The sequence below is a fragment of the Dicentrarchus labrax genome, unplaced genomic scaffold (genome assembly GCF_905237075.1).
Source record: "Dicentrarchus labrax unplaced genomic scaffold, dlabrax2021, whole genome shotgun sequence".
NCBI lineage: Eukaryota > Metazoa > Chordata > Actinopteri > Moronidae > Dicentrarchus > Dicentrarchus labrax.
Genome location: NW_026136704.1, coordinates 21,899,801 through 21,926,718, shown reverse-complemented (window position 1 = coordinate 21,926,718; position 26,918 = coordinate 21,899,801). Strand labels below are relative to the sequence as shown.

Below are 26,918 nucleotides of genomic sequence, written 5' to 3'. Positions count from 1 at the left end.
AGACATCACCTTTAAAGCTCTGAGAATTTTTCAAGATATAACCATTAATGGGAAAAAAAGATCAAAAGATCAATTGCCCCTAGTGTATATGCTTTAAATGTGTCTTCTATGGGAGACATTTCTTTTGAATCATACCTATAAAACCTGCGTATAGCTCTAAAAGAAATGGGTCTGTCTGTATTTGATGAACCGCTTACTTATAGATATGAAATTAACCTCACATCTGTATGTGTGCATGATGTAAGCCTCTTCGGTGTTCCTTATCTGTGCCTCCATAGGTCAGTTTACACCTCCTGCTCCAGCCTAGTATTGATGGCCGTGTAACTGCAGCTGTCTGTGTGAATGTATAGATGTATAGTTCCATACATGCTGTTATCTGATCAGTATTAAACTGCTTTCTCACTGCAGTTCTTGATAGTCAATAAAAGTTTATTATTTTGCTTCTTTTTCAATGTGCGCCTCCAAACCTGAAAATCTTTTTCTTTCTCTCTGCTGCTTTTGTTACCCTCCTCTCCACTCAAATAGGATTTAAAGGTTTGAGCAAAATATCATGAATGCATCCATTCCCCTCAGTAGAAAGTATTTGATTTACCCCAGTAGCCATAACAGTAAGAGAAAATAGCATCTCAAATCCTGTAATCACATGAGCACATCACACCTACGTCTCTCAGAGGGCTCTTTTTTCACTCAGGGACTCAGGCGAAAGAGTAAATGTTGACTTCCATATTACTCCTTGCACGCACTCTGCATGTAAATTGATTTCCGATGTTGCAAATAAACGAGCATCTCCACCGGCACAGCTCTTCTCCTGATTGGACGTTTCCCCAGGCTGATCGGCAAGTTGAGCTGCGGCTAAACAGCCAATAGTCTGATGCAGATGTTTTAGAACATCACCACGCTGCAATCAAATCCTCTGAGATCAGACTGATGTGTGTGTGTGTGTGTGTGTGTGTGTGTGTGTGTGTGTGTGTGTGTGTGTGTGTGTGTGTGTGTGTGTGTGTGTGTGTGTGTGTGTGTGTGTGTGTGTGTGTGTGTGTGTGTGTGTGTGTGTGTGTGTGTGTATATGTGTATTTACACGTGACTGTATGTTTGTATGTGTGCATGCAGGTGGGTAGTGCACTCAGGTGTGTGTTTATGTGCTTGTATGTGTGTGGGGGTTTATCTCACTGAGAGACCACACTAGTCTGAAGGGCACAAAGAGCTGACCACCTCTCACACACTCAAGGGAATAAGCTTTTGTCTTTGTGTGTGTGTGTGTGTGTGTGTGTGTGTGTGTGTGTGTGTGTGTGTGTGTGTGTGTGTGTGTGTGTATCTGTGTTTTAGTGTGGACATTCAGTTATGCCTGCCATCGATCTCTGTGATAGAACTAGGACTCTGAGAAATTATGATTTTAATAACTCATAAATTAAAGGGCAGCAGACTTTCTCCTCTGTGCTTCTGTTTTCTCTCCCCTTCCTTCCTCTTTTCCTTCCTTCTCTCATTTTTCAGTGACACAATGCTTATAACCGTCTACCTTCTCCTTCCCTTGCCTCTCAGTCTATTGATTGCCCTTATTTTGATATTGAAAATAATGTGATTAAGCTGTTTACATGCCCAGCAGAAGAGGGTTCTGTTAATATGCTATTATGTATTCAGCTATTGATTTAATAGGTTGTCATGTACACTACATGCAATATGTTCCTTCTGTCGTCAGTTGCAGTTGTGTTGCTCCCTTGGTATTTCTATTGCTCTCATATAACTTTAGTGCATTTTATCCGGTCTGGAGACCCAAGACATTAAAGTTGGTTGTAAACATACACAAGATAGTAGCTATAAAACAATGAGTAAACAATGATAGCAGCTGCAAAAAATGAAAAACACAAGGTATATCAAGGAAATGTTGCAATCTTTGAAAACTGAAGGGAATAGTAATGATTCCTAATGAAACATTTACAGGGATAGTCCATGTTTTAAACAGCAGTAGAATCAGTAGTGTAAGTTGACGAATGGTCCTTATAATGTCATTAACATGTATAACTGTGGTCTAAATTGTGGCCTTTTCTCGTTTTAACAACCCCCCTGTATGCATATTTCAGCATGTGAACTGTTGGTTGTTAAAAATGTATTTTGATAACACATTTATTTATTTTTACTCCCAAATTTAACACCACCATTGTCCATTTGTCATGGATTCTTATTTTAGCTTGAGCATCTGGATGGAGTCTACAGTTACTACAGCATAACACTTGTTGATACAGTTATATTTTAAATCCTTATTGGCCTTTTGCCTGGCATCCTGAACACTTAATCCTTTCTGGCTTTGCTGAGAGGAGAAGCAAGAACATTCAGAACTGTTGAACTAATGCAGCAGCAGTACGCAGTGTCTGGACTGCATGTACCCAAATGAACACTACATGAGCTTAGATGCACACAAACACACCTATACAGTGCTGGTGCAATTTTGTGTTCTGGCATAGTATATCTATACAGTATATTTTAGTTATAAAACTGGTGACAATATTTGTTGGGGTCTATGGCCAATTTGTGTATGTCACTCCAACCAAGTTCAGACATTTGCTCTTTATAGAAATGATCTCTCTGTCACTATCAATTAAAGGGCATAAAAGAATATATATATAAAAAGAAATTCTCATCTAGACAGAAGAACAGTGAAATTTTCTTAAACCCCCCTCAGTTCATCCATTTTCTCAACCACTTTGATGCAAACTGATTCACATTACAGCAGACACGTGACAACATTGGCATTAATTGGAGTCGTGTTTCTGGCCACCTGATCTATAAAAGTCCAGTATTCACTCTCTTTTTACCAATTTTTTAGGAAAATATCTGACTTTTTAGTTGCTACGTGCTCTGCTGTTTTCAGTAGCTGATGAGAGCAGTGAGACTGATCCAAAATATTAAAGCTGAGAGCTATAAAACCAAAACAATGAGCTGAAAGACGCTTTTTAGAGCTGAAGGGTGCTATTGCGTTGGGTGATACTTTAAACTCTCTACGAAGGTCACCTTTCTCATCACACATACTATTGTCATTCCAGCCTGTATTGTCCTGATCTGTGAGCTGAATGTACCCTGACACCCTTGATGTAGACACAAGCACACGGACACAAATACTCACAGCTTGCTCCCTGCTGGCTAACAGAGGGATGAGTGAATACTAGAGATGGAGTGGAGCTGCTTTTCTGCTTTGGGAACACATCCATCTGTCCGGTCCCATTGAGCTTTATGGCTGTGGCCCCAGAGCTGCCTGAGATCGGCCTCACCCCCTGGCCTGCAGTCGGTGTCTGGCTGATTGGCACCTGCAGAGCATAAACATGCTGGTTTGCATCAGCAATAGCATGCACACACCCTCTACCGCTATGTGTATTTATGATTATTTTTGCTTGTGTTAACACACCCAGAAAAGCTGCCACAGTTAAACAAGTTAATAAACAGAAGAGAGAAGCAAATAAAAAAAGCAGTTTTCTTCTGTTTTTGGCTTATTTACGCAGCTACGTCTGACACTGTGTGTGAGTGACAGTTACACATACAGGAAATGCTGCAGATTTGTGTCTTATCCAAACACAGCTCATCCTTTGTCACATCCATGGCATGGAGAATTGAAACCCTTGTTGACATTGGTGCTTTTTTGCTGTGCAGGAAGAAGTGAAGAGGTATCATCGCTACTGCAACCACAGTGGAGGGCAGGCAGTCCCCAAGGTGGAGAGGTAAGACACACTACACAGTGTCCCTATTGTTACATGAAGATCATCCTATTTTATGGACAGCACTCAATCTACAATGAGGATGGTATACTGTAATATAAAGCCCTTGTTCTATCATAACAAGGCCTCACTCTTGAACATAAACTATACTATGACATCCTCTTACAAGCATACAAGAGGAGATGCAAACAGTGTGTGCTGTGATTTCTGTTTATCTGTCTTTCTTTGTTATTATCATAGAAGCCGTCCTCGTAGGAGCGAGGAAGAGGATGACAATAGTCCTCATCGTCGTGAGCAACAACAGCACCTGGAGATCAAGGCTATTGTGTGAGCATCCCCTGTGGCTTATTTATGTATTTATTTATTTTTTTCAAAATATCTGTTTCTTTTCTACATTTTTAATCAATTTCACATTGAGTTTCACCCACTATACCTGTGACCTTAAAAGTGCATTATGTTTGTTGGATGGGAAAGATCAATTGTTGGGTGGCTTTAATTGAATCTTCACTCTGATTAGGTTTCAGAGCCAGGGTCAGAGTGCACTTTTAAGTGCGTGAACCCTCATAGACTGCCATCAAACACCATTTTACTTAAACATTGGCCCACAGTTTTATAGGTGTAACAGGGAAGGACAGCTTTCGCCTCAGGCTTTCACTTCCTTTAAAGTCGTAGATTGAGAAGAGAAAGCCAATGTTTCTGTGTAGAGTTAACATGATTGGGGTGTAGAAAGGTGAGATGGATAGAAAAAAATGGCAGTGGAACAGGAAGCATATGGGGATGAGATAGAAGGGAGCAAAGGGAGAATAAAAGTGGAGAAAATAGGGATGGAGGACGAAGGGCGGGGGGTGAGTATTGGTTTTGGAGCTAGGAGTTATGGCTTAATTCAGTTTGTTCCATTTGGCTCAGCTGTCTCTCTGCTCCACTGGAGGTGAATGTGTTTCTCCATTGGGTAATTGATCCTACACTCCATCCTGGACCCCATCGTTGGGGTGACTACAAGGATGAAAGGGACTGGAAAGTGAGAGACGAGAGAGAGCGCAATCTGTTGAGGTTGAAAACAGGGGTGAGAAAGGTGGGGAGGGGTCATAAAAATGTGTGAGTAAGATTTAAAGGGAAAAAAGCTGAGAATAATATTGAGTAAAAAGGAATAAATATAGAACAGGAAAGTCACAGAAGAAGAAATTGAGAGTGAAATGAGATATGGCCAATGGTGACATAATTTATTACCTATTATAAGAGTTATGAGGCCAGTTATTTATTCTAAAATCCAAATACAGTAAATGATACTCCCTGTTATATCTGCGACATATTGGACATATATCTGGCTCCTCCCACATGGCAACTGCATACTTTAATTCAGCTCAACTTTGGTTATGAGATGTAGATGTCACTGATGTGCATACTTCATCCCCGTATTTTCCCAGGATCCAGCGGGCCTGGCGTGCAAGCATGTCCCGCAGAAGGAGCTGGCAGGGACAAGACAAGAACCGTACCAGTCATCATCAGGGTGAGACCGTGCCTTCTGAGAGCCTCCAGGAGCCTGTGATGACCACCAATATTTCCCCGGTAAGACTGCATACAGAAAATCGAACAGACAACCATATGGTGCTACATGAGAATGAGACTGGTGGCTTGAGATCTAGACATCTTGCTATGAAGTCTGAGTTATCAGCTGTGATCTGTTGTTTCTGCAAAAGATGAAAAAGGAATGGGCAAGTGGATGCATGGATGGATAGACTAATAAAGAGGAGAGCAAAGGAGGGAACGAGGGAGGGGTGTTTACCTCTTGTGTCATCTGGGGGACCATGGGGGTCGGTATTGGTGGGGGTAGATGGATGCCAGCTGGCACTGTGCCCAGATCTGTAATTAGCCGTTAATTAGGTAAATTTTCAAAGCTGGTTGATTGATTAATGAAGTGCCTCTGCCCTTGTCCTCCCCCATCTTACCCCCGCCCCCACCCACTTCCTCACCCCTTCCTGCTCCCGAGGGAGCATGGGGGGAGAATTAAACAGTGTTCACAGGGCATGGCAGCCAAACAAAAAGCCAGAAAAAAAACCCAGACTGAACAGCAGATAAACAGTGAAAAGAGAAGGAGGGAGAAAGAAACAAAGTCTGAGGGAGGAGTGGAAGCAGAGATAAGGAGATGAATGCAGAGATGCGTAAAGATGCCTTTAGATCGCCTCAAGTTCTAAGTGACAGACGAGAGGACACAGTCACAAACAAACACACACATGCACAGTCTGCTCTGCTGGTTTCGCAGTCTGTGTGTAGTAATCACACAAGCTACCCGCGCAAGCCTGCCCACGCTCTTTGCAGAGACTCGGCACAGAAAAATATGATGTCATGTCTGCATACTCACTCGTGTATGTGTGTGTGGGATGCCTTTTTTTCCCACTCTCTTTATAAGCAGTTCTAGAGGAAAGCAAGATTCCCTTAGCAAACAGATGGGCTGGTGTCCTGGTGAGACTCTGTGTGTGTGTATGTGTGTGCTTTGTTTTTAGGTTGTTTGTTCTGCTTGAAAGAGTTTGTTGTTCATTAGCACAGCAGCAAACGTCTTCCTAATTAGAAAGTTACTGTAACTTAAAAACCAAGATGACAAAGAACCCCCCTCTCCTCCTCCACCTCTTCGCTCTCACTTTCTTTTTTTTCCCAACATGATATTTAATAAAAAATCTGTATCTACCACCCATCCAATCCTGTCAATGTAGTGGGGTAGGTAGGTATATGTGGCCTCAATACCCTCCCCTGATACTAATCTAGTGATATATAATAATGTAACCATAGATGCAATGCGACGTGTGAGAATGACTTACTATTCCAGGATGGAACCATATGCCAGCCATCTTACCTGGATGTATTTATTTTGTCTTATGTTGTCATTATAATCCATATATTTTCCTACCAATACACCAGTGCTGGTTTTTATTTGGTGTAATCAGCCTTAGACAAATGTGTGTCTAGACCAAAAAAACAAAGATTCTGGTAGAATTTTGATTATTATAACTCGAATTAGAACAAATCATGCTTTCGAACATAATTGTGCATTTATATAGCAAACAACTATTTATTTATTTTTATTATTAATAATTAATTAATTTGATTTAATATATAAATATTTGGTGTTCTGGATGGCTAATATACTACATTGTGATATCTTTTATGTAGAAATCCTAAATATATTTAGTATTTTGGCCTATTTTGGCATTAAATTACAATCAGAAACCCAAGAACACACACTGCTAATAAACTTTTCTATGGAAAGGCTTATACTTTGTGCCATAATGCTTTCTGCAGAACTACTGATCGCAAGGTAACATTATGGACATTAAATTTACGATGATAATGTATGGAGAAATGGTAACCTGGCAACCAGACAAATCTGGCCATGATGTTATTTGCATCTGGAATTAGGCCAGGTTGCAGAAATCGCTTGAATTAAGCAAATTGCTGTAGTTCAAATCTCCTTTCTTCGACTGGATTACTGGATCAGCCTTGAAGAATATGTAGTTGACTGATTGTGTGGTTGGTTAGTGTTTCATGTTGCTGTCAAGGTACACTGTTATGTTAATTTGCCTAGCTTCTCTTTCTGTGTAGATTATAAGGTAAATGACTACCTGGATTTGTCTTGATACATTATGAAAAATGCTTCTTAGCATCAAATGTATGGTAATATTAAGAATATATAATAAGAAAGTGATACCAGGCTCCCTGGTCTCTTTGGTGATTTCAGTAAAGTAAAAGTAACCTTTTTCACAGCAGCCATTTTGACATGCAATAGTAGGATAATAACCACAGGTGTTACCAAGGACACTAATTGAAGTTCTGTTCCATTTAGTGTAGCAGAGACTCTCCAGTAGGCAGGTGCAATCGTAGCCCCCTCACTTTGTTTAACCTGAATGGAACGAACCCCTAATTATCTACTATTATACTCTAAAACCATACTACTATTTCAGGTCAAAATGGCTTGAACGGTTGTATTGTGCGGCACAGTCGACAACCATAGTTGCTGCCTATAAGTGCCAATTCTAACCAATACCCTGGTAAGATGCGAGATTGTTATCCCATGAGTTATAACATAATGTCGCATCTGGTGTTTTATGTCTATGATTGTAACACCGGCCACTTTATTGCGTTGAGTAATTTTGATACTTTTAGTACACTTTGCTAATACTTTCTGTACATTTTCAATGCTGGACTTTTACAAGTAATGAAGTACTTTCATATTGGAGTATCGCAATTTTTACTTAAGTAAGTAAAAATACTTTACTGAATACCGAATACTTCCCCTACCACATATCAACACACAGATTATTTGAAAGACTGTAACATGATTGGCTGCAGTATTGCTCTGCAAGATATGCACTGATGCACTATATGCACATATCTCTGGTTATTTTTAGGAATTGTATACTGTGTATAAGCAGAACTCCTCCAATGTTCACCTCTTATCCTTCCCAAGCCCCTCTATCCTCAACAATAACAACTACATAAATACAAACAATAAATACATTATTACTTATTATGAGTACATCACTGCCAAATATTGCTTAAAGTCACTTAATATAAAGAAATTTGCCAAATCTCTTTTGAAAATAAACAGTTTCAGTCCGTTTTTTGGGGGAATAGTAATGGAGCTGCTCTTGCTCCTTTATTTTCTCCCCTTCTTTGCATCATTCCTCTTGTCTCCACCTCTGCCCACAAGACTGTCCTGCCTCTCGTTTTTTTACTTTTTTGTTACGTCACCTTTTCTCTTGCTCTCTTCGTCCGTCCTCATTCACACTGTATCACTCTCCTGTGGCTGTTGTGCTCTCTGAAGGACAGACATTCATCAGTGTAAGGCCAGGGTGCCACATTATATCTATGTCTGTGTGTGTGTGTGTGTGTGTGTGTGTGTGTGTGTGTGTGTGTGTGTGTGTGTGTGTGTGTGTGTGTGTGTGTGTGTGTGTGTGTGTGTGTGTGTGTGCGCGTGCATATGCATGCATGTGTGGGTGGGTGGATGTTCATGTGAGCTTGTGTGGGCTTGAAGGACCTTGCTACTGGCCTGTGAGTATGTGTGTTGGGGGGGGGTTCAAACATACTTCATGCATATTTCATGTTGCTCTGATATTGAACACTACACACATGCACACACACAGGCATATATACTGTAAGACTGTAGCACAAACTGAGGTTTTTCTACCTCATCTGCTCTAACATAGAAAAACATCCTCGATCCACGTTCTCACTCTCATAACACCTCCCAGAATCCAACTTCGACTTCATATCAATGTCAAGTCTCTTACGGCTTTCTGTGAGCGAGCGTCTTCCATATATTGCAGTTGTCCAGCAATGGTGGGCTCAAGCCTGCTGTAACCCAAGACCCAAATGCATTATTTATACACAGAGGGGTCAGGCCCTACATGTCCTGCTGGTCATGCCTGATAGTAAATCAATAGGTCTGACTGTTTGCTGTATGTTTGCTGGCCTGTGGGGGCTGCTGTTGGGTGTAGGGTTGTTCCTACATATGTAACGTAACAACATAGGCAGTATGTGAGCTTTTGAAAGCCACATGTCAGCATCTGCCAAAGTAATGATCAATAAGACTGTAAAATTCCCTCAGATGTGATCTTTATGCGATACGCAACAGTAAAATTCTTAATGAAAGGATATAATTATATGCTTATTGGCTTTCTTGCTGAGAGTTAGATGAGAAGTCTGATACCACTTTTATGTGTGTCCATAAATATGAAGCTATGGCCAGAAGACACTTAGCTTAGTTTAGCATAAAGACTGGAAACTGCAAAACAGCTAGCCTGGCTCTATCCAAAGGTAATAAAATCCACCTATCAGCACCTCTAAAACTCACTAATTTTCACTATTCGCTATTTACCTGGAAACAAGGCTGTGCAGTTACCCTTTGCTTTCACTCGCTATGCTATGCTAAGCTTAGCTAGGCTAAGCATCTACTGGCTGTAGCTTCATATTTATCATACCGATATGAGAGTGGTATCGATCTTCTTATCTAACTCTCTTTAATACAACTTAAGGCGAAACGCAGAGGGCAGTGCTCATAGTGGTTCAGGCCATGTTTCTAACTTATCTCCAGGCTAGACTTAACATTCTGCATGTCCACTTATCTGGGTGAATTTGAAACTGATACCTAATAACTGATTGGCTGCAGCTTTGAATACAGATGAGGCCTTGGACCCAGCAGAGAGCCTAGACCTGTGAAGTCTATTAAGAGATGATCTGCAAGCTGTAATGGACACAAGGTGGATTTCAGTGTTGCTTTTTTATTAGCATTAATGTAGATTATTGTTAGGCAGCTTGCACAGTTTGCTCCATATTTAGCTTTGAAACTATGCTCTTTTGTAGTCTGACGTGAATGTGTGCTTAAGTGACTAAGTGTGCATTTGCATGTGAGCATCCGTACATGCTGACTTTGTTGCTTGAGCGGATCCCCAATGACTCACAGCTGAGTGTGACCCTCTGGGAGGGTTTGGCGAGTTGTATTCAGAGACACAAACCCTTGATCAAAACTAAGGTGTTGAGATGAGAATGAATATGAAATGCATCAATGCTGTGCCTGTCATTACAGAGAAACTAATACTGCTGCTGGGCTGCCTGATCACTCATTAAATAATTCCAGTGATGGATGGTTAAGAGAAGAGAAGACCTGTCAGTAGAAGAGAGAAAGAAAGAGAGAGTTGAAGTGAAATAGTGATAAAAACGCATTGCATCATCTACGCTTGGGTTGCGTTAATACAAGTTTGTGTGTCCGTGGCTGTGTTTGTTTGCTGACAGTGTTTGTGGACATTGATCTGTTCCTATCTCTGTGACATGTTTGCATTTTTTTCCCCTCCTTTTCTGGGGCCCAGGCGGAGGGAAAGTGTTAGTGTAAGCATTCCTGCAGCCTGCGTGGGAGATCATTCTCTCATCTCTCACCGCCAAGAATCTCACAAAGCGAAGTGATGGCTTCATCCGTGCCTCCACCTCCAGCCCCCCCTTAATCCCCTTTTCCCACCCTCACTCTATGTCATCCCTCGCTTTCCCTCCCACTGCCTCTTGATGCACAGACACACATCCACGTTCACAAACACACACCAGTTCCCCGGTTTCTGCAGACAGATGCTAACAGATTACTTGTTTTATTGGTGTCAGTTGGTGTCTCATTTGAAATAAATTTATATACCTCTGCCCTGGAGTTGACATCGATCGGGCTTAACTCATTTAATAGCCATGACATTTGCCTATTAGCTTATTTACTGTCAAAACAGGCCCAGACTCAGCTGGCTTCCTGAGAGACAGTAACTCTCTCGCATTTGTATCCCTTAGAGAAGAAAATGTGATTGCTTTTGCAAAATATAAACTCTGAGTGGAAAATTCAGTTCAGCAGACATGGACTTGCTCATACCGTAAAATATGTCATGTATAACACTAAGGATGTCAACAAACGTTAAATCTGACTAAATTTGACTATTGACATAAGATTGTGAAAATAAATATGTGGTTGTGTCGGAAAAAAGCAGTGCTTTTGTTAACATGATGTGCAAAAATAGATATTCTGATAGGTCGAACATATGTGGGTTTAATCTAACGTCATTTTTGGCCTTTATTTAACTTAAGCTTATATTAGTCACAGGCCTTTACTCCTAATTGTCCCAGTTTGTCTAAATGTATATTTGAGCATCATTTAGGAAGATGTTTTCTAATCTGCTCCTGTTTTAATTTGCTGTTGTTGCTGCTGTTTGCTGTTAGTGCACACACATTTCCCTGTTGTCTTGTTAAATTCAGGATGTTATAAATTTTTTCAACACTAATTCATAATTCATAATTCACTAAAACCAGAGTCGTGCCATATTTACCACTCGGTTGCTCTGAGTTTCTCTTTATAACGTAACCACTCTCACTCACTCACCAAACCCCTTGCTGAATCCCTTCCCTAAATAGTGATTGTCCAATCATAACTTAGAAAACGTAATGTGCAGGAAATGTTGAGTTTTATTAACAGTAGCTGAATGAACAAAATAACTGTAAAGCATAAGTGAAGTACACGGGGTAAGAATTTAGTAGTGATTTCTCTGTTGATTATTGAGTATGACTCAGATGAGTTGTACTGAAGGAAAGTGCTGTGGAAATGTATGTTTATGTGAGGACATTACAGCCTAGGTTATTACACCCCCCTCAATATTTTTTACCCTGACTTTACTTGGTCATGCTCGACATGCCCCCAGCTATTATTTGAAACTCTGAAAAGGCTTTAATAACACTTTTTTTTACTGAGAATTTACTGAATGTGAGAATCTACATAGACATAGTGTTCATACACTAGCATACACACAATCCTAAACCTAGAAAGTGATGCTCCAAAATAGCCATTGATTTTGTGAAAGCCCATTGGGAAGATATCTTAGAGATTTATCATGGAGGGGGAAAATGAGGTAAGGAGAGAGCTGATGTCTCCAGGAGGTAGAGAGAACGATGAATGGCCAGAAAGCTGAAAGGAGGAGGAGGAGGAGGAGGAGGTGGTGAGGGAACATAGGGAAGATGTGGTGGATTTTGGTGTGATTATGAGGATAATAACTCTACACTCAAGCCTCCATGAGCCTCCATTTGTGTGGGTGTGAGATTGAGTGTATGCGCAGGTGCAGGTATGTCTGTCAAAGTGTGTCATTTCTTCTTCATCACTGCATCTGTCCAAACTGCACCAGAGATTAATGTTGACCATTACATCTGCGGACCTGCAAAGATACACACACTAAATGCTCACATCAGCTCATGTACACAAATATGAGCACACCAACAACAGTCTTCAGTGGCACATTAAGAGCATCTTATGATCCCTCCAAACAAAATCAATGAAAGCTGTTACACAAATGGAGAAGAGCTGACAAGTGAAAAAGAGCAAAAGGGGCAAGATGGATCTTGAGCATGGCACTGAGGGAAGATAGGAAGACTATGGAGCAAAAAGGGCGTGTGCACTTCAGTCTCATTTTAGTCTTCTCACTTTATGGCATTTACTGTTGTTTTTGTGAGCACGGGCTCCCGAATCACTTGATTGGATATTTACAGCAGGCTGTGTGCGGCATTTCAATGAGAGCGATGGTTTACAGACGGTGTATGGGAATTTGGTCGGATGCTGTAGCTTACTGCAGACTCCCCCTGAGCTTCTAATTGGTTATTTATCTAGAAACCATGCCAGTTAAGCTGACATTACTTAAACTAAACAAGTATGTAGCCGCACATATGCTCACATATGGCCTCATACAGACATGGATGTGACACACACACAGACTATAACAAAACATAAATCTACTCGAAGCGTCTCCCAACCATCTGCAGCAGTAATAACAATCTGGTACCTGAGGCTATATGCTCTACTGTTCTATTACAGCATACTTCTCTCTGCAAACTACAGTTAGCCTCCAGTTTCTCACTCCACTATCTCTTTCAGTCTCCTGCTTTCTCCGCTTACTCCCTTCCTCTTGCACATAGGGCTTGTCCCCCTCTTTAGCCCATCTCATACGCAGATCGGCTCAGTAGTCGTGGCCTTTGAGGGTTTCATAATGAGATCCCTGGAGGAGAGAGGAGTAGCGTAAAGAGCAAGAGGGGGGCAGCAGAAGGGAGGAGAAGAGTTGAGGGTTGATCGCCTTTCTGACCTGCTCAGATAGAAAACCTCTGGAATAGTTCACCCCCCCCACCTCTACCTCTCACTATCCCTATATCCCGTCTCTCTGTCTCCCTCACTACATCATCTTCTCCCCCTTCTCCTCTCTTCATCAGCTTTCTACCATTACTGTCCATTAACCAGATCAGAGGCATTATAATCCTCTCCTGACAGCATCCCTGCTGTGTGTGTACAGTGTGTACAGTACACTTGGTGGAGGGGAGGGGCTGAGGGAGACATGGAGACAGAAATTGCTTGCAGAATGGAGAAGGTGTAGAGTAAAAATTGAAAGCGTGCATATGCAAAAGGAGGTTGGAGACAGCAGTTGAGGGCTAGAGGAGAAAGAGAAACTGAAGTCTAGGCTGTGTTTTATCTCAAGTGGTGTGCAGCAGGGTGCATAAGGTATTCTCTTCTCGTCTTATCTGATCCCTGGCACCTTGCTCATCACAGAACCACAGTCCTTAGAGAGAGAAAGCTAATTAGATAATTGTACAAAACATACTTTCTTGTCTTTTTTCTATAATGATCTCTCTTACATTTATTTAGCTGGAGTTAAGACCACCCACAGATACGTCCTCTTTCCATCGACCATGAAGGCTAAGTAGAAAGGAGTGATGAGCGGGTCAATGACTGTTAAACTAGAGGCACCTCCCTGATATCATAAAGTCCTGGCTGTGACAGCTAGTTGCTGATTGTCTCATTAGTCTGTGATGGAGAGGCAAGCTTCTCATCACTCCTCTTACTGTGAAGAACAGCTTAAACAGGAGTTCGATAAAAGGGACTATTCATGAAATGTTCTCTGGCCATTTAAGTAGACATTGTTTTTGGCGGTGTGGTGGTGGTTGTCCTTCATGTTTCCTCATTCTCTCTAGCTATGTATATCTACCTATCTGTCTCTTTCCCTGTGTATGTGCATCTGTACGTTTTTCTCTATTTGTCTATATCTGAGATAAGCTTGTCACAATACCAGAACTTTAAATTTCGCTGTGATACAAGTATTTAAAAAACAATACTACATAACCTTGTTTGATACCACAGAAAAAAAGGGAAAAAGTCACAACCACACAAAATAGGATCGTTTTTTCCTATTTTTTCAAATTAACAACCTGCACAGTACAGAAAAAGTCTGAACACATAATGGCTACCAGTTGATTTTCCTTCCTGTGCAGCCTTGGCTGAAAATCTGATTGCAGATATGATTTTAAACATGTGATATAGGAAGTATTGAAGTACTTTTGACAACCTTACTCTGAGGCACACCTAAGGTCTTGAAAGGGATTATACTAAATATGCATTCATATCAGTATTTCAGTGGCCAGTGTGCCAGCTGATGGATTCCCTGCTTAAGCTGTTTGTAACGAGTTGTGCACTGGGCTGTTACCTTGTTTTATTTTTATTTTCATTTTCAGATATAGACACGGTGGGTTTTATGCAGTCACTGTTAAAGTGGTCACAAATTACCCTCAGAAATGTTTTTAAATAAATTTGATATTGGGTTTAGGAAATACAATAGCAAAGCCTTTATTCCTACCATGCTATGGTTAGATAGTTGGACACAAATAAGAGGAGATTTGTGAGGCAGCAAGTCTTGTTATTATCTGCTCAGAGTTTGCTTTTTGCTCAGGCTTACAGCTGCAGGGCTCAGTCGACTGTCAATCGATGTTTTCCAGACTAAGGTCTGATATTGAAAACTGACCTTGTGAGATTTAGGCCGGCTTCTGCGAGGCTAACCTTTAACCTTTAACTGCTCAGCCATGTTGAATTTGCATCTGTGTATGCACGTGTGTATTTGTAATATTGAATGAGTTATGTTATGGATGTTAAGTATGCCAGTGGAGGCTCTGGAGATGTCCTGTGGGTGGATTTCTCACAGGCACATTTGATCTCTGTCTGCCCTTTCTCATGTCTTTTTGATCTATGAGTCAGGGATGAAGGAAGGAGGTTCTGTCCTCTGGTTTGATGCACATAATGAATATCTGTTCTTTACTGCATCACAAAGAAAAGAATGTAAGACATTAAAAGAGGAAAAAGATTGGAGATTGCTGTGGGCTGAATGCCAGGCTCTCCTCTAATGCGGTCCATGTGCACGTTAGCGTGTAAAAACGTACTGTTGTCTGATGTGAGTGTGCTTTAGTGTGTTGGGGAATCTTCCCAGCCAAGAGCCTTTGCTTTGAAGTCGTGCTTTTGTCTATAATAGATTGTTGAATCTTTGAAGCCACTGTGAAAGCACTTGTATTTGCATATGCATCAACTAGAAAAGGTACTGTACTGGCATGTGTATGAGTGTGGAAAGCATGTGTGTGTGTGCTCATGTGCACCCACGCACAGAGCACCTGTCTAGTTGCCCCTCTAGCAGTTTAAATATTGGCCCAATGTGTCCTCATAATCTTTTACCATCACCATGGTAACAGTGAACTTGCTCAGGATGTCCTTATTTACTTATGCAAATTACGTCCTGCTGCTCCCCAACCTGTCAATCACAATCCTAAGCACATTGTAAAAAGTCAGCCAAAAAGGTGAGAAGTTGTCAGTCTCAGCTCTTAAGTTATGTAACCTTCACTAAGCGGCACTTTCTCCAAAGTACAATATATATGTGCCAAGTGCTCTCTGTAGGAAGTTTTTGAAGCTGTGGCAAATCTTACATTACCTCTTGGCCATGTGAGATTTGGATTAGAACTTTTTCTGTCATTTGTCTATTTGTAATCCTATAATTCATGCTTTCCTTTGTTATGTTACTGTTTTTGTATCAGTTTTACTAAACTGCTGTTGTGTTAACTACCTGTGCATGCTTCAAGCACATCCAGCAGCATGTAACCTTCAGCTGTCTGCCTATTTATTTAGTTCGTTTACACAATCCAAATGGTTAGAAATTAAGAGGGTTGACTCACTGCTGTTTGGTCTGTGCTAGATAAACTGTAGTCTGTTATTTTGGTTCTTTCTTTTAATTTTTTAGTCTGGCCTGAGTCTTCTCCCAAGCCTTACCTCTGCATCTTGCATTTCTCTTCTTTTTGAGATACCAGAAGCTCTTCTTCTTCTTCCAGCCTCTTAATCGCTGTCCTCTCTTCTTCTATGCACCTTTCTCCTCCACCTTAGCAGCTTCTTCTTAAAACTCCTCTCCTGAGTAGCACATTTTCGTTGGAACTGGTATTTATGTTCTTTTACCTTTAATCTTCTGAAACCTCTGGATCATTACATTCTGTACATTTTATAATGGTAAATTATGCAGTGAAAGGCTCAACACCTGAGCACATGAGAGTCAGCACCTATAAGTCTGATGGTGTATTACTCCCTTTAGGTTGGGAATAAATTGCTACCCCAAGTGAAGGAGCCAAAAGTATCTCTGGATCTTGTTCATAAGTCAGGGTATGATGGGATGTGAGATTGACAAGCAAGGCAGCACCAGCATTAAGGCGGGCATTGTACCAATCAATTTGTGTGTCAACACTCATGAGCTTGAAAGCATGAGATTGTGGATACAACTGACCAAAATTAGTTTTCCTAAGGCGTGATAAGCTCACACATTTGGAAGAAGCTGCTACTCCTTTGCATTCAAAAGAGCCAGTTGAGGTGGTTTAGGTATCTGATTAGGATGTCCTCTGGGCCCCTCCAATTGGGAGCAGACCCTGGGGCGGACCGACAATATGTTGGAGGTATTATATATCACATCTGGCCTTGAATCCCCAGAGGGAGCTGGAGGAAGTAGCTAGGGAGAGAGGCATTTGAGATATTTTGCTTAGACCACCACCACCGTGACCAGGACTTGGATGAGGATCAGAAAATGGATCAATATGGAAAATATTGTAGTGTCCTGACAACTTTGGTGGTAATAATGATGGCAGAGATCCCTGATATTGTGGATTATTGGACCTGGCAGTTGTTACTAGTTGTCTTGATTAAGCCATTCTGAGCCTGGCATATGAAACACAAATCAGTGATCCTCTTTATGAAGCAATTTCAAGAAGCCGCATCAGTAATGGCAAACAGGAACCACTCTGGGTCTGTAGCCACTGTGTATGTTTAATGACTACTCATGAGTTACTGTGCTATCTCCGTGAACATAATGGTGTGTTTGTCTGTGTGTGAGGGAGATAGGTTTACGATACTGTTTACAGTAAAATGTTTATTTTGAAGAATGATATCATGCATCAACTGCAAATGTTCTTCCTCCAGCAGTCATTTAGAAGATGCTATTTCCTGCCACAGAGTGAACCCGGAAAAGACGGAGTAGAATCAGTATTAACCCCAAAATACAGACAGTGAGAAGAGAAAGAGAGAATAGGAACATTTGGAGACAGCAGAACAAAACAGTTGCACTAAGTGAACGTCATCATTTCTCTACTTTGTGCTGCTGTTGACAACACAAAGATGGGCATCATTTTGTAGAGTTGAAGGTGCTCCTTATCTTTTTCAATAAGAAGCCAGAGGTAATTTACATGTATCTGTACTATAAAATACTTTATGTTATAGCAACTAGGGCTGCAGCTATTGATTATTTTAAATATTCATCAAATAGGTTATTTTCAGTTTTTAAATGTAATCTCTTATGTTCACGACAAATGCAAAGCGTGTTTTCGCCTTGCGCCATTACGCATATGAGTAAATATTCACCTTTTAATCTGGCCTACTTTCTCAAGCTCTAATACTCTAATACTTACTTATACATGCAACGGTATTTTATAAAGTAATGTGTAAGCATTTATGTGTGGAAGGCAGAGAGAGAGAAACCACTTTTTTTGTAGTTATTGTTTAGGAACAAAAAAATGAACGTGATACATCATTATATGTATTCAACGAGAAGTTGGCTCAGAGCCATAAGGGACTAAGGTGGCAGGAGAATGAGGAGATAAAGAGCTTTGGTGAAAAATGGGGCGTATGAATCTTTAAAACTGTAATATGCAGCTTTCAGGAAGAAAAATGACTCATAAAATAATTTAGCTTTTGCCAATTTATGGCCACATGGAACCTTTTTAAGTGAGGCAGCAAAGAGAGTATGTTACCCTTATTAAATACCGTAGGAGGATCATAGCACCAGCAGCAGAGCAGCTAATTACTAACCCCAGATGGCATTCCGGGGATCCATTTTTTCCTCTGGCGGAGTTTTATTTACTCATCACAAAAGACAGTTAGTTGACTTCTAGAAGTTAAAAATTTCTCCTCATAAATTTTACTCCTTTTAATTGGTGCAGTGGTTAACCATCTCCACTGGTGGTAAAAATTGCTAGTTTAGGGAGTACATTTCAAATATAATAAAGAAAGAGGAAGAATTACTGGGCTCAGTTTTGATTACCTCTCATCTTACAATCTCTGTATCTTTGTACATCTCTTTCTTGTTCTCTCACACTCTCAGTGTGTTGACTGTTAATTGGAATGTCTGTCACCCCAAAATACTTCTCTCCTTGGTGTGTGAGGCATATAAATATCCTTTTTCCTTTTAGCCTCACTCTCTTTTTTCTGGTTCCTTGTTCGACTTATATAAAATCATAGAGAGAGTATGAAGCAGTTTTGTGCAAACAGGTTTATTATGTTTGACATTGAAGAAGAATCTAAGGTATTTTTTAAGAAATGGTAACCCAGAATAACCTCAGGCTCGACAAAATGATTAGAGATTTGCAAAATATTGCATGGGATTATGTTTTAGTGTAGACCACTTTCCAACTCTATTTTATGTTCTGCTTTTCATACCTTCCATTTATTTCTCTCTCTCTCTCTCTCTCTCTCTCTCTCTCTCTCTCTCTCTCTCTCTCTCTCTCTCTCTTTAATACTTTATTATCTCATTTTTCTTTTTCCTCTCCAAACTTCCACCAAAAAACTATGAGACCTTATTAAATCATTTCTTGTGCCTTGTGCACCTTTCACAGTGGCACTGTTGGACAAGGTCAGAATACTCGTATATGGAGCACCCACTTACACAGTCAGCTAGACATATTTTAGCAGGGTAGAGTTCAGGAAGTATAAGATTCAGGTGTGTAAATTTCATGTGTTGAAATGAAGTCTGATTTTCAGTGCTGCCATGTATGCACCAACAAAAGCACTAATTACCTTCTCATTAACCTTTGACAGGGTGTGTGTGTGTGTGGTCTATTAAAATACTCAATGTCACCTTTATCACCTCTATTCTTGCCACTCTGTCTCTGACACAAAGAGGACAACTGCGCACACACCCAAGCAGATACCCCCGCAGTGTCTCACCTACTTAAATGAGACTGATGCTTCAAGATTGGCTCTTAGAGTAAAACAAGAGACTTGACAGATACATCGGTAAGGAGCTTTATGTGAACTAATTATGGGTTGTTCTAGAGGTGGTACTGCAGAGTTTCACTGCATGTCAAAGTCACTACTTAAAGCACTAGTTTCACATTTTGGGATCAACTATGCTAACCGGTATTCACTTTCTTGCTGAGAGTTAGATGAGAAGATCGATACCACTTTCTGTATAGTAAATGTGAAACTACCGCCAGCAGCTAGTTAGCTTAGCTTAGACTTTAAAAGGGGAAACAGCTATGGCTCTGTCAGAAGGTAACAAAAAAACGAAGGGTAATGTGATGTTTTTACTCATCCATTTTTGTACATGCTAAGCTAAGGCTTCTGGCTGCTGTAGCATCATATTTAGGCATCATACAGATAGAGGAAAGGGTATCAAACTGTAATTCTCAGCAAGAACTAACATCAACTAGCATATATCCCAAAATGTCAAACTATAACTTTTTCTTCCTCCCTTCAACTTCACTCATTTGTGATAATTATCAGACATTTGTCCAATTAACAGGATTCAAGCACATAGACACCATCTACATCAATGGATGACACACGCATGATTAATCATAATATCAAAAACAGGTTTATTTTTCCATCTCAGCATGCCCATGTAGCCAAAATCACTTGAACTAAATCAAGATAATTCTGCAGCCTGTTGGAAGGAGCCTGGCTGTATCAGTGACAGCAGGGCTGGTGTCTGTAGTAGCATGTGTAGAGGCTCTATAACGGTTATATTTAGCTCCTTATCTCCCAGACCGCTCTCTGAGAACACAGTCGCCTGGCACAGCAGCGTATTCTGGTGAGAACTGTAGAAACTGAGAACAGTTGATGCCATTCTGGCCCAGACAAAACTATAGACTCAATAATAATCTTTTGCTTGTATTTCTTTCCCCCAAGTGTAGAATGATAGTCATCTCTTTGCAGTGGTTGTCAGTTTTATTTTACCCCAGCCTCACTTGGAGCTTAAGAAATACAGATTTCTCTCATTTTTCACTTTTTTCCAATTCCTGTGTGTTTTCTTCTCACCTGTATTGTCCCTTTACCATCTTTTATTCTCTCCCAGAGCTTGTTTCCCTCAGTAATCTGTCTGGCAGAATGCAAGCTGGAAAGAGGGTTTGTGTTTTTTGTGACAGTGTGTGATGTTCCTTCTGATCCCTCTGAGTGTTTGAAGCTGCATTACATCAGATTCTCTATACTGCCTCCAAAGCCCCTCTGTCATAGTGTATCTGTGTGTGAGGAGGATGAGGGGTGAGCTGAGGGATTGATTTTCCCATACATCTTGTATATCCATGCGAAACACTCACATACACACATGAACTTTTACTTCCATATACTCACAGGATTGCTCATAGGCGCATGAATTCAAGCATGCTGTACACATTACAACACTTACAGGTATATGTACAGATGACATCAGTATATTCTTCTGCTGCTGAATCACTGGTGCTTTCTCTTCTGCATTATAGATGAGGAAGCTGTGAACAGCTTGTTTGCTTTCTAATTTAAGTTTTCCTCTCTCTCTCTCTCTCTCTCTCTCTCTCTCTCTCTCTCTCTCTCTCTCTCTCTCTCTCTCTTTCTCTCTCTCTCTCGTTGCATGTTGGCTCTCTGCACCTCAAGACAAGCCAAAGCTTGAGCACGTCAGTGTGCGTTTGTGTTCTTCTGCATGTTTGCACTCGTGTGTCCACAAGTGTAAGGAGGCTCTCTGCTGGTATTTGGTGTGAGCAGCTCTCATCTTTAATGCATGCTGCCCTGTGTGTATGGAAGTAACACCCTTGAAGCTAGAGGCTTTCCTGCTGGTTAGCCTCCACCAGATTGCAGCTATAGTCACTAAGCACAAACTCCTACATAAGAGTTAAAGCTTGGAACATGTGATCCCTCTCTGACTTGTCTTCCACATTGATTTAGTACAATAAGGAACCACCATGCCTAAACATTAAGCCATTGTAGAGTTCTTTAAAATAAACTAGATGTTTATGATTATCAAAATATTCATCCACTGTTCGCTCTGTGTCTGTTTCCATCTCTGATGCTCTCAACGATCACAGGATGTCAGACAAAGACAAAGAAAACGAGGATAGAAAAATGGGTAAAGAAGAGTGTCAGATTTGTCAGAAACTATCAGTGACATTGTGCATACTTCCTTTTGTGCTCCTGATTTGGTTTATTTCAGAACAACACAATTCTGAAATTAACAAGATCATACATACAACAGAGTGCAGGGCCATTTCAGTGACATTTATTTACAATAAATCAAATGTTATATTATATACTCTTCCACTGTGCAATCTCTGCTATTTTAAGTAATGGTTTGCTTCAGAAGAGTTGTATGATTTGCCCCCCCTGTAGCCAAACAAACATGCTGAGTGGTGAGATTATCATCTACAGCATGTCTAGCAGTGGCTCCACTCTGTATAGACTAATCAGATTGTATTAGTTTAGACATCCTACACTTCTTCTGTGGAACTGCAAGCAGGAGACCCTTTTATTTAATTCATCTATATAGAGTTTGGCCTATAAATTCAGACAATCATAGAGTCTCTTATGTTATACTGAGAGCGAGATTAGTGTGGGTATATCGGTGTGGTGTTTCCAACTATCAGCATTTCTGTCGACTAACTCTCGCCTGTGTCTGTTTGGGTTGCTCTGTCTGGCTGTTACTGAGGTCTGAGTAGGTGGATCAGAAGTTCCTGCACCTTTTTATATAACCTTTAGCCAGGCTGGACACTGCTGTCCTTTCCATTCCTCTCTGGTTTAATTTTCTCTGGTCAGACTTCGACAGTGCTGGGTCGGAGGCCATTGATTCACAGAGAGACCCAGAGGGAAGAAGACAAGACGAGCTGCTGCACAGTTTGCTGCTGCAAATAATGCTCTCTCTTTCTCTCTCTCTCTCTCTCTCTCTCTCATACACACACACACACGCACACCCATACAAATATATCCACTTCACTTTTCCAGGAAAGACTTGTTGATCCACTACACCACAAGCATGCACCACACGTACACACAAACAAAAATGAGAGCATTGCCTCTCTGACTGACTGGATGGCAGTGATTGTCCTGTGAATTGTTGTTTTTTTCTTGTGCGGGGGTTGATCTTTAACCCTGAATGCTCACATACTTACCCTATGGACACACACACACACACACACACACACACACACACACACACACACACACACACACACACACAGGCATTACATGGTCTATGGAATCCACAGAACATTATTATGGTGCGGTGATGTCTCTGTCTTGGAAGACTCCCTTCTGTCCTGGACAGCCAATTCCCAGGTCAGGCACTCTGACTACCCTGAATGTCAAGGAGAAATGACTTATCAGTCTCCCATCCATCTCTATGTCTCCCTCACTCACTCTCATTCCCTTGTTCCCGCAGTCTGTCAGTGCGGCCCCAGAGGGGCAGCTAGCTGGAGGTCAGACCTCCCTCCTCTTCTTTTCTGTTCCTCTCCAACTTTCTGTCCACCCTGTCCAGTGGGACAGAGGGTCACTGACTGACATTTATCTCCATGGATATGGAGTATGCTTTCAGACTGGGAAATGGCTTTTTCCCAATGTATTTGTGTGTGTGTGTGTGTGTGTGTGTGTGTGTGTGTGTGTGTGTGTGTGTGTGTGTGTGTGTGTGTGTGTGTGTGTGTAGATGAGGATGAGGATGAGGATGATTTTTGCAGCTTGTTCACTAATGGTGAAATCTGCAGTACAATTTGTAACAGCTTCTAAAACCTTACCAGGAAAGTATCAGTAGGTGAAGCTCCATTGTGAAAATCCCATTACCAAAGGTCAGATTCACACATTAAGCGCTTTCAGAATCTGAAGTCTTGAACAAATATAGCTTCAAAGGGTATATGACTTTGAAGAGGCACAAATCTCAAACGAGGATACACCTGGCCAAATAAAAGAAAAGATTCTCTGCATGGATATCCATAGAGGCAAAGAGCCTAATCAAGTACACATAGAGGCAAATTAATGTTTTTTTTGTTTGTTTCTTATGTATGTGTGACAAGATAATGTCAACCTAAGATCCACTAACTAGCTTTTTCAGATACTGTATCTCATGGTCTTCATCATCTACCGTATATGAGCACAACACCATTTTTCCACACTCAGTTTATCATGTGATGTGACCAATTCCATTTACCAATGAGGACTATGAAATATGTTTCTGAGCTTTGAAAAAGCTATAAGATTATATTGTCACACATCTCAAGGTCAAAAAACGAACTTGAATGCCTTTTTTGTTTTGTTTCTGTAATTTAAGTGAATTGATCCCTTTTATAGTCACTTCGGCAAACGACAAAGCTAATTCTGTTTTTGCAACTTGTTTGATTGTTTGGAACAAATGGAACCTAAAACGCACACCTGTCACAGGATGCAAATAATAATTTTCACACACTATTTAGCTTTAAGAAGATGGAGCAAAAGACAGCTCATGCCCAAACAAATATCGTCACTAGTGTTATGCATGTCACACATAACACTTTTAGGGCCTCTTATCTGTGTTGGCTTAAAAGGGTAAACATGAAAGTTAGTTCTTGACCTTGAAATGGTAGTTTGACCAAAAATAGGCCATTTACTCGCTATCATTTTCTGTGGCTTTCAACCACATCTTGCGTTCTTCATCAGCAGATATAATTTGCTCAGTAACCATGTGTTTCCATTGAAAGGTCCAGAAATTGTCAAATTCTTATTTCCAAGTCAAGGATGGACATTTATGGATGGATTAGATGATATGGGTTTTTATCTCCACCCCCACCGCGACCCAGCAGTCAGATATCACAGCCTGCCCCTGAGCTCTGCAAGCAGCCGAGATGGCCAGCTGCTCACTCTGGCTCCTCCACACAACCTCCACCTCTGTCACCATTTCACCGCTGGGTTGAGCTACATGGACAGCAGTATATGGACACAAGCTATAGTATGTTTTGATGCTCATTGTTGTGTGCAGGCTGGTGTGAACGTACAAATGAGTTAAAAGGGAGAATGAGCAGCGATATTGTTGAGGCTTTGTTTACAATAGAGATAGAGTCGGGATGGGTTTATCAGTGAGTAGTTCTGCAGGCAGCTCATGTCTGAGGGGCATTTAATTAGATCTGGCCAATTTTCTCACTTGCCCTCCCACCCACCCCCTACATTTTCCTTCCTTTTGCATCTCTCGATCTCTTATCTCTCTCACACTCATTTACAATAAGCTGCACACACACCATTTTCAGCTGTTGCCTGTTAGGGATGACCCCTATAGCTTGTTAGGCTTGCGGTAAAAACAGAGTATGAGTACGTGCACGCACATTCATGTGTCTGTAGTGTGTAAATATGGCAGCCGTATAAAGGTGGGCGATTTAAAGGCTGCCGGTTGGTTAAAGAGACTGTTATGTAAAACAGGTCACATCGACAAGGACGTGTGCGTGACAGTACGTGCACGGATGTGTGTATGGGTGTGTTTGAATATCTGCTGACATAGGCTGTGTGCCCTCCAGCAGTTCTCTTTGCTTACCCAACTCTTATTAAAGCAGTAAATATGGCCAGGACATAAATTTGACGTCATGATTTAATTCCACTCTCTCTCTTTCTCTCTCTCTGGGTCTCTTTACTCTCACCCTGTATTTGTGTGTGTTTGTGTGTGTGTGTGTGTGTGTGTGTGTGTGTGTGTGTGTGTGTGTGTGTGTGTGTGTGTGTGTGTGTGTGTGTGTGTGTGTGTGTGTGTGTGTGTGTGTGCATGCGTGCGTGCTGATGCTCATTAATATGGCATTAATGTTGCCTTCTAATTACAAGAACCCAAGAATTGCTGGGGGGCAAAGTTTGATGCATTCTGTTTCAGGGTGCTCCTTGCTCTTTTGAAATATGCCCACCTTTCGCTTCCTCATCAATCTAGTTTAGAGATGGTGATATATTGTAGCCTGTGTAAGTTTTTATGAGTGTGTGTAATTGGAGTTTTATGTAGATGTTTTTTGGGCTGTTAAAGAGCCAAACACGCTCCAGGTGTTACTATGCCCCCTGCTCCCATCTTAAAGGCACTTTGGAAGGCTGTAACACAATGTGATATAACTGGATTCACAGCGTATATAGGAATGCAGAGCATAATCAAGTACACAGCCCTCAGTTCGCCGGCACCGTTGCAAAAGATTAGACTACAGCCTATAAAAAAAACTGGCAGATTTGTTGTAAAGATAATTAATTCCCTCTTTAATTTGGAGTTTGGCACTTTGAGAGATTTAAGTGCTTCAAGTAACATCCACATCACATGATCACCTTCCTTGTGACATATTTATGACTGGAGAAAAACATTTTATATAGTCATTTAGTTAATTTATTTTCTGTGTCATGCCAAAGCTTGCTGTATATCAAACATCACAAATACAGTAATATAAGCATCTTCCAGTAAAGCCAAAAAGAGAGATATCAATTATAACTCTATACATACTTTAAACATTTATTTATGTACAAAATTTCAAATAAATTGTGTACCAAATAGCCAAAGAAAGAAAGAAAAGACATTTAAAACTTTTAATCATCAAAGGGCTGTTTTCCTCATCTCCCAGGCCCATCTTAAAGGGGCACTCCACCAATTTTACACATTAAGATCATATCATAGTAATTTTTCTGTATTCAAATACAGGGGTTCTCGACCTTTTGTAACTTAAGACCCATTTTTGATTGGTACAAAAAAAATTTCAAAACCGATTTTGTGTCACTGCATCCGAGGAAATATTAGTTGGCTAACACTTGTAAAGCATGTTTGTTTCTACCTGATGATGTGTTGTGATATTCAAACATAACTGGTTATCAAAAGTATGCGTTTTAATTTGATGTTTTTCATTTATCTGGATTCTATAACTAGATGAAATAACTAGCTTTGTAAATTGCCAAAAAAATTAACAAATAAATTATCTAACCATCTGCCTTTGGGCCCACTAGATGGCGCTCTGAGGGTCACTAGTCAGCTACAGTCCTGGGGTTGAGAATGGCTGTTTTGATGTACTTTTTATTGCTTTTATTTTGTCTGATAGATTTTGTATCTTGCCTGTTTGGTTTTGGTTAGGGTTCATTTTTTTGTTAAAAGTTAACACATATACATTTACGTTGTCAAAGTGTGCTATGGAAATTAAATAAAACACATTTTTTTCATTTAACAACCTCTTTTCCTAGTCTAATTCTAAAGTGAATTGCAGCTTCTTACAGTTTCTTACAGCCTCATGAAACTCAACCCAATATACAGCACAACACATAATCTAAATAAGGTGTATTTAGTACATGCATAGTATGTCCAATATTTCTAAAAGGGAATGTGAAGGAAAACCAATTAATTGAGA

At 40.6% G+C, this 26,918-nt stretch overlaps 1 protein-coding gene across 1 annotated transcript in view; it reads left to right on the top strand.

The window, feature by feature from the left end:
* Positions 1-26,918, top strand: part of schip1 (schwannomin interacting protein 1) — a 202,976-nt gene that overhangs the window by 3,312 nt on the left and 172,746 nt on the right. Inside the window, exons 3-5 of the mRNA XM_051397847.1 lie at positions 3,637-3,704; positions 3,942-4,028; positions 5,126-5,267. Of these exons, the coding sequence (XP_051253807.1) occupies positions 3,637-3,704; positions 3,942-4,028; positions 5,126-5,267 (297 nt within the window). The remainder of the gene's footprint in view (positions 1-3,636; positions 3,705-3,941; positions 4,029-5,125; positions 5,268-26,918) is intronic.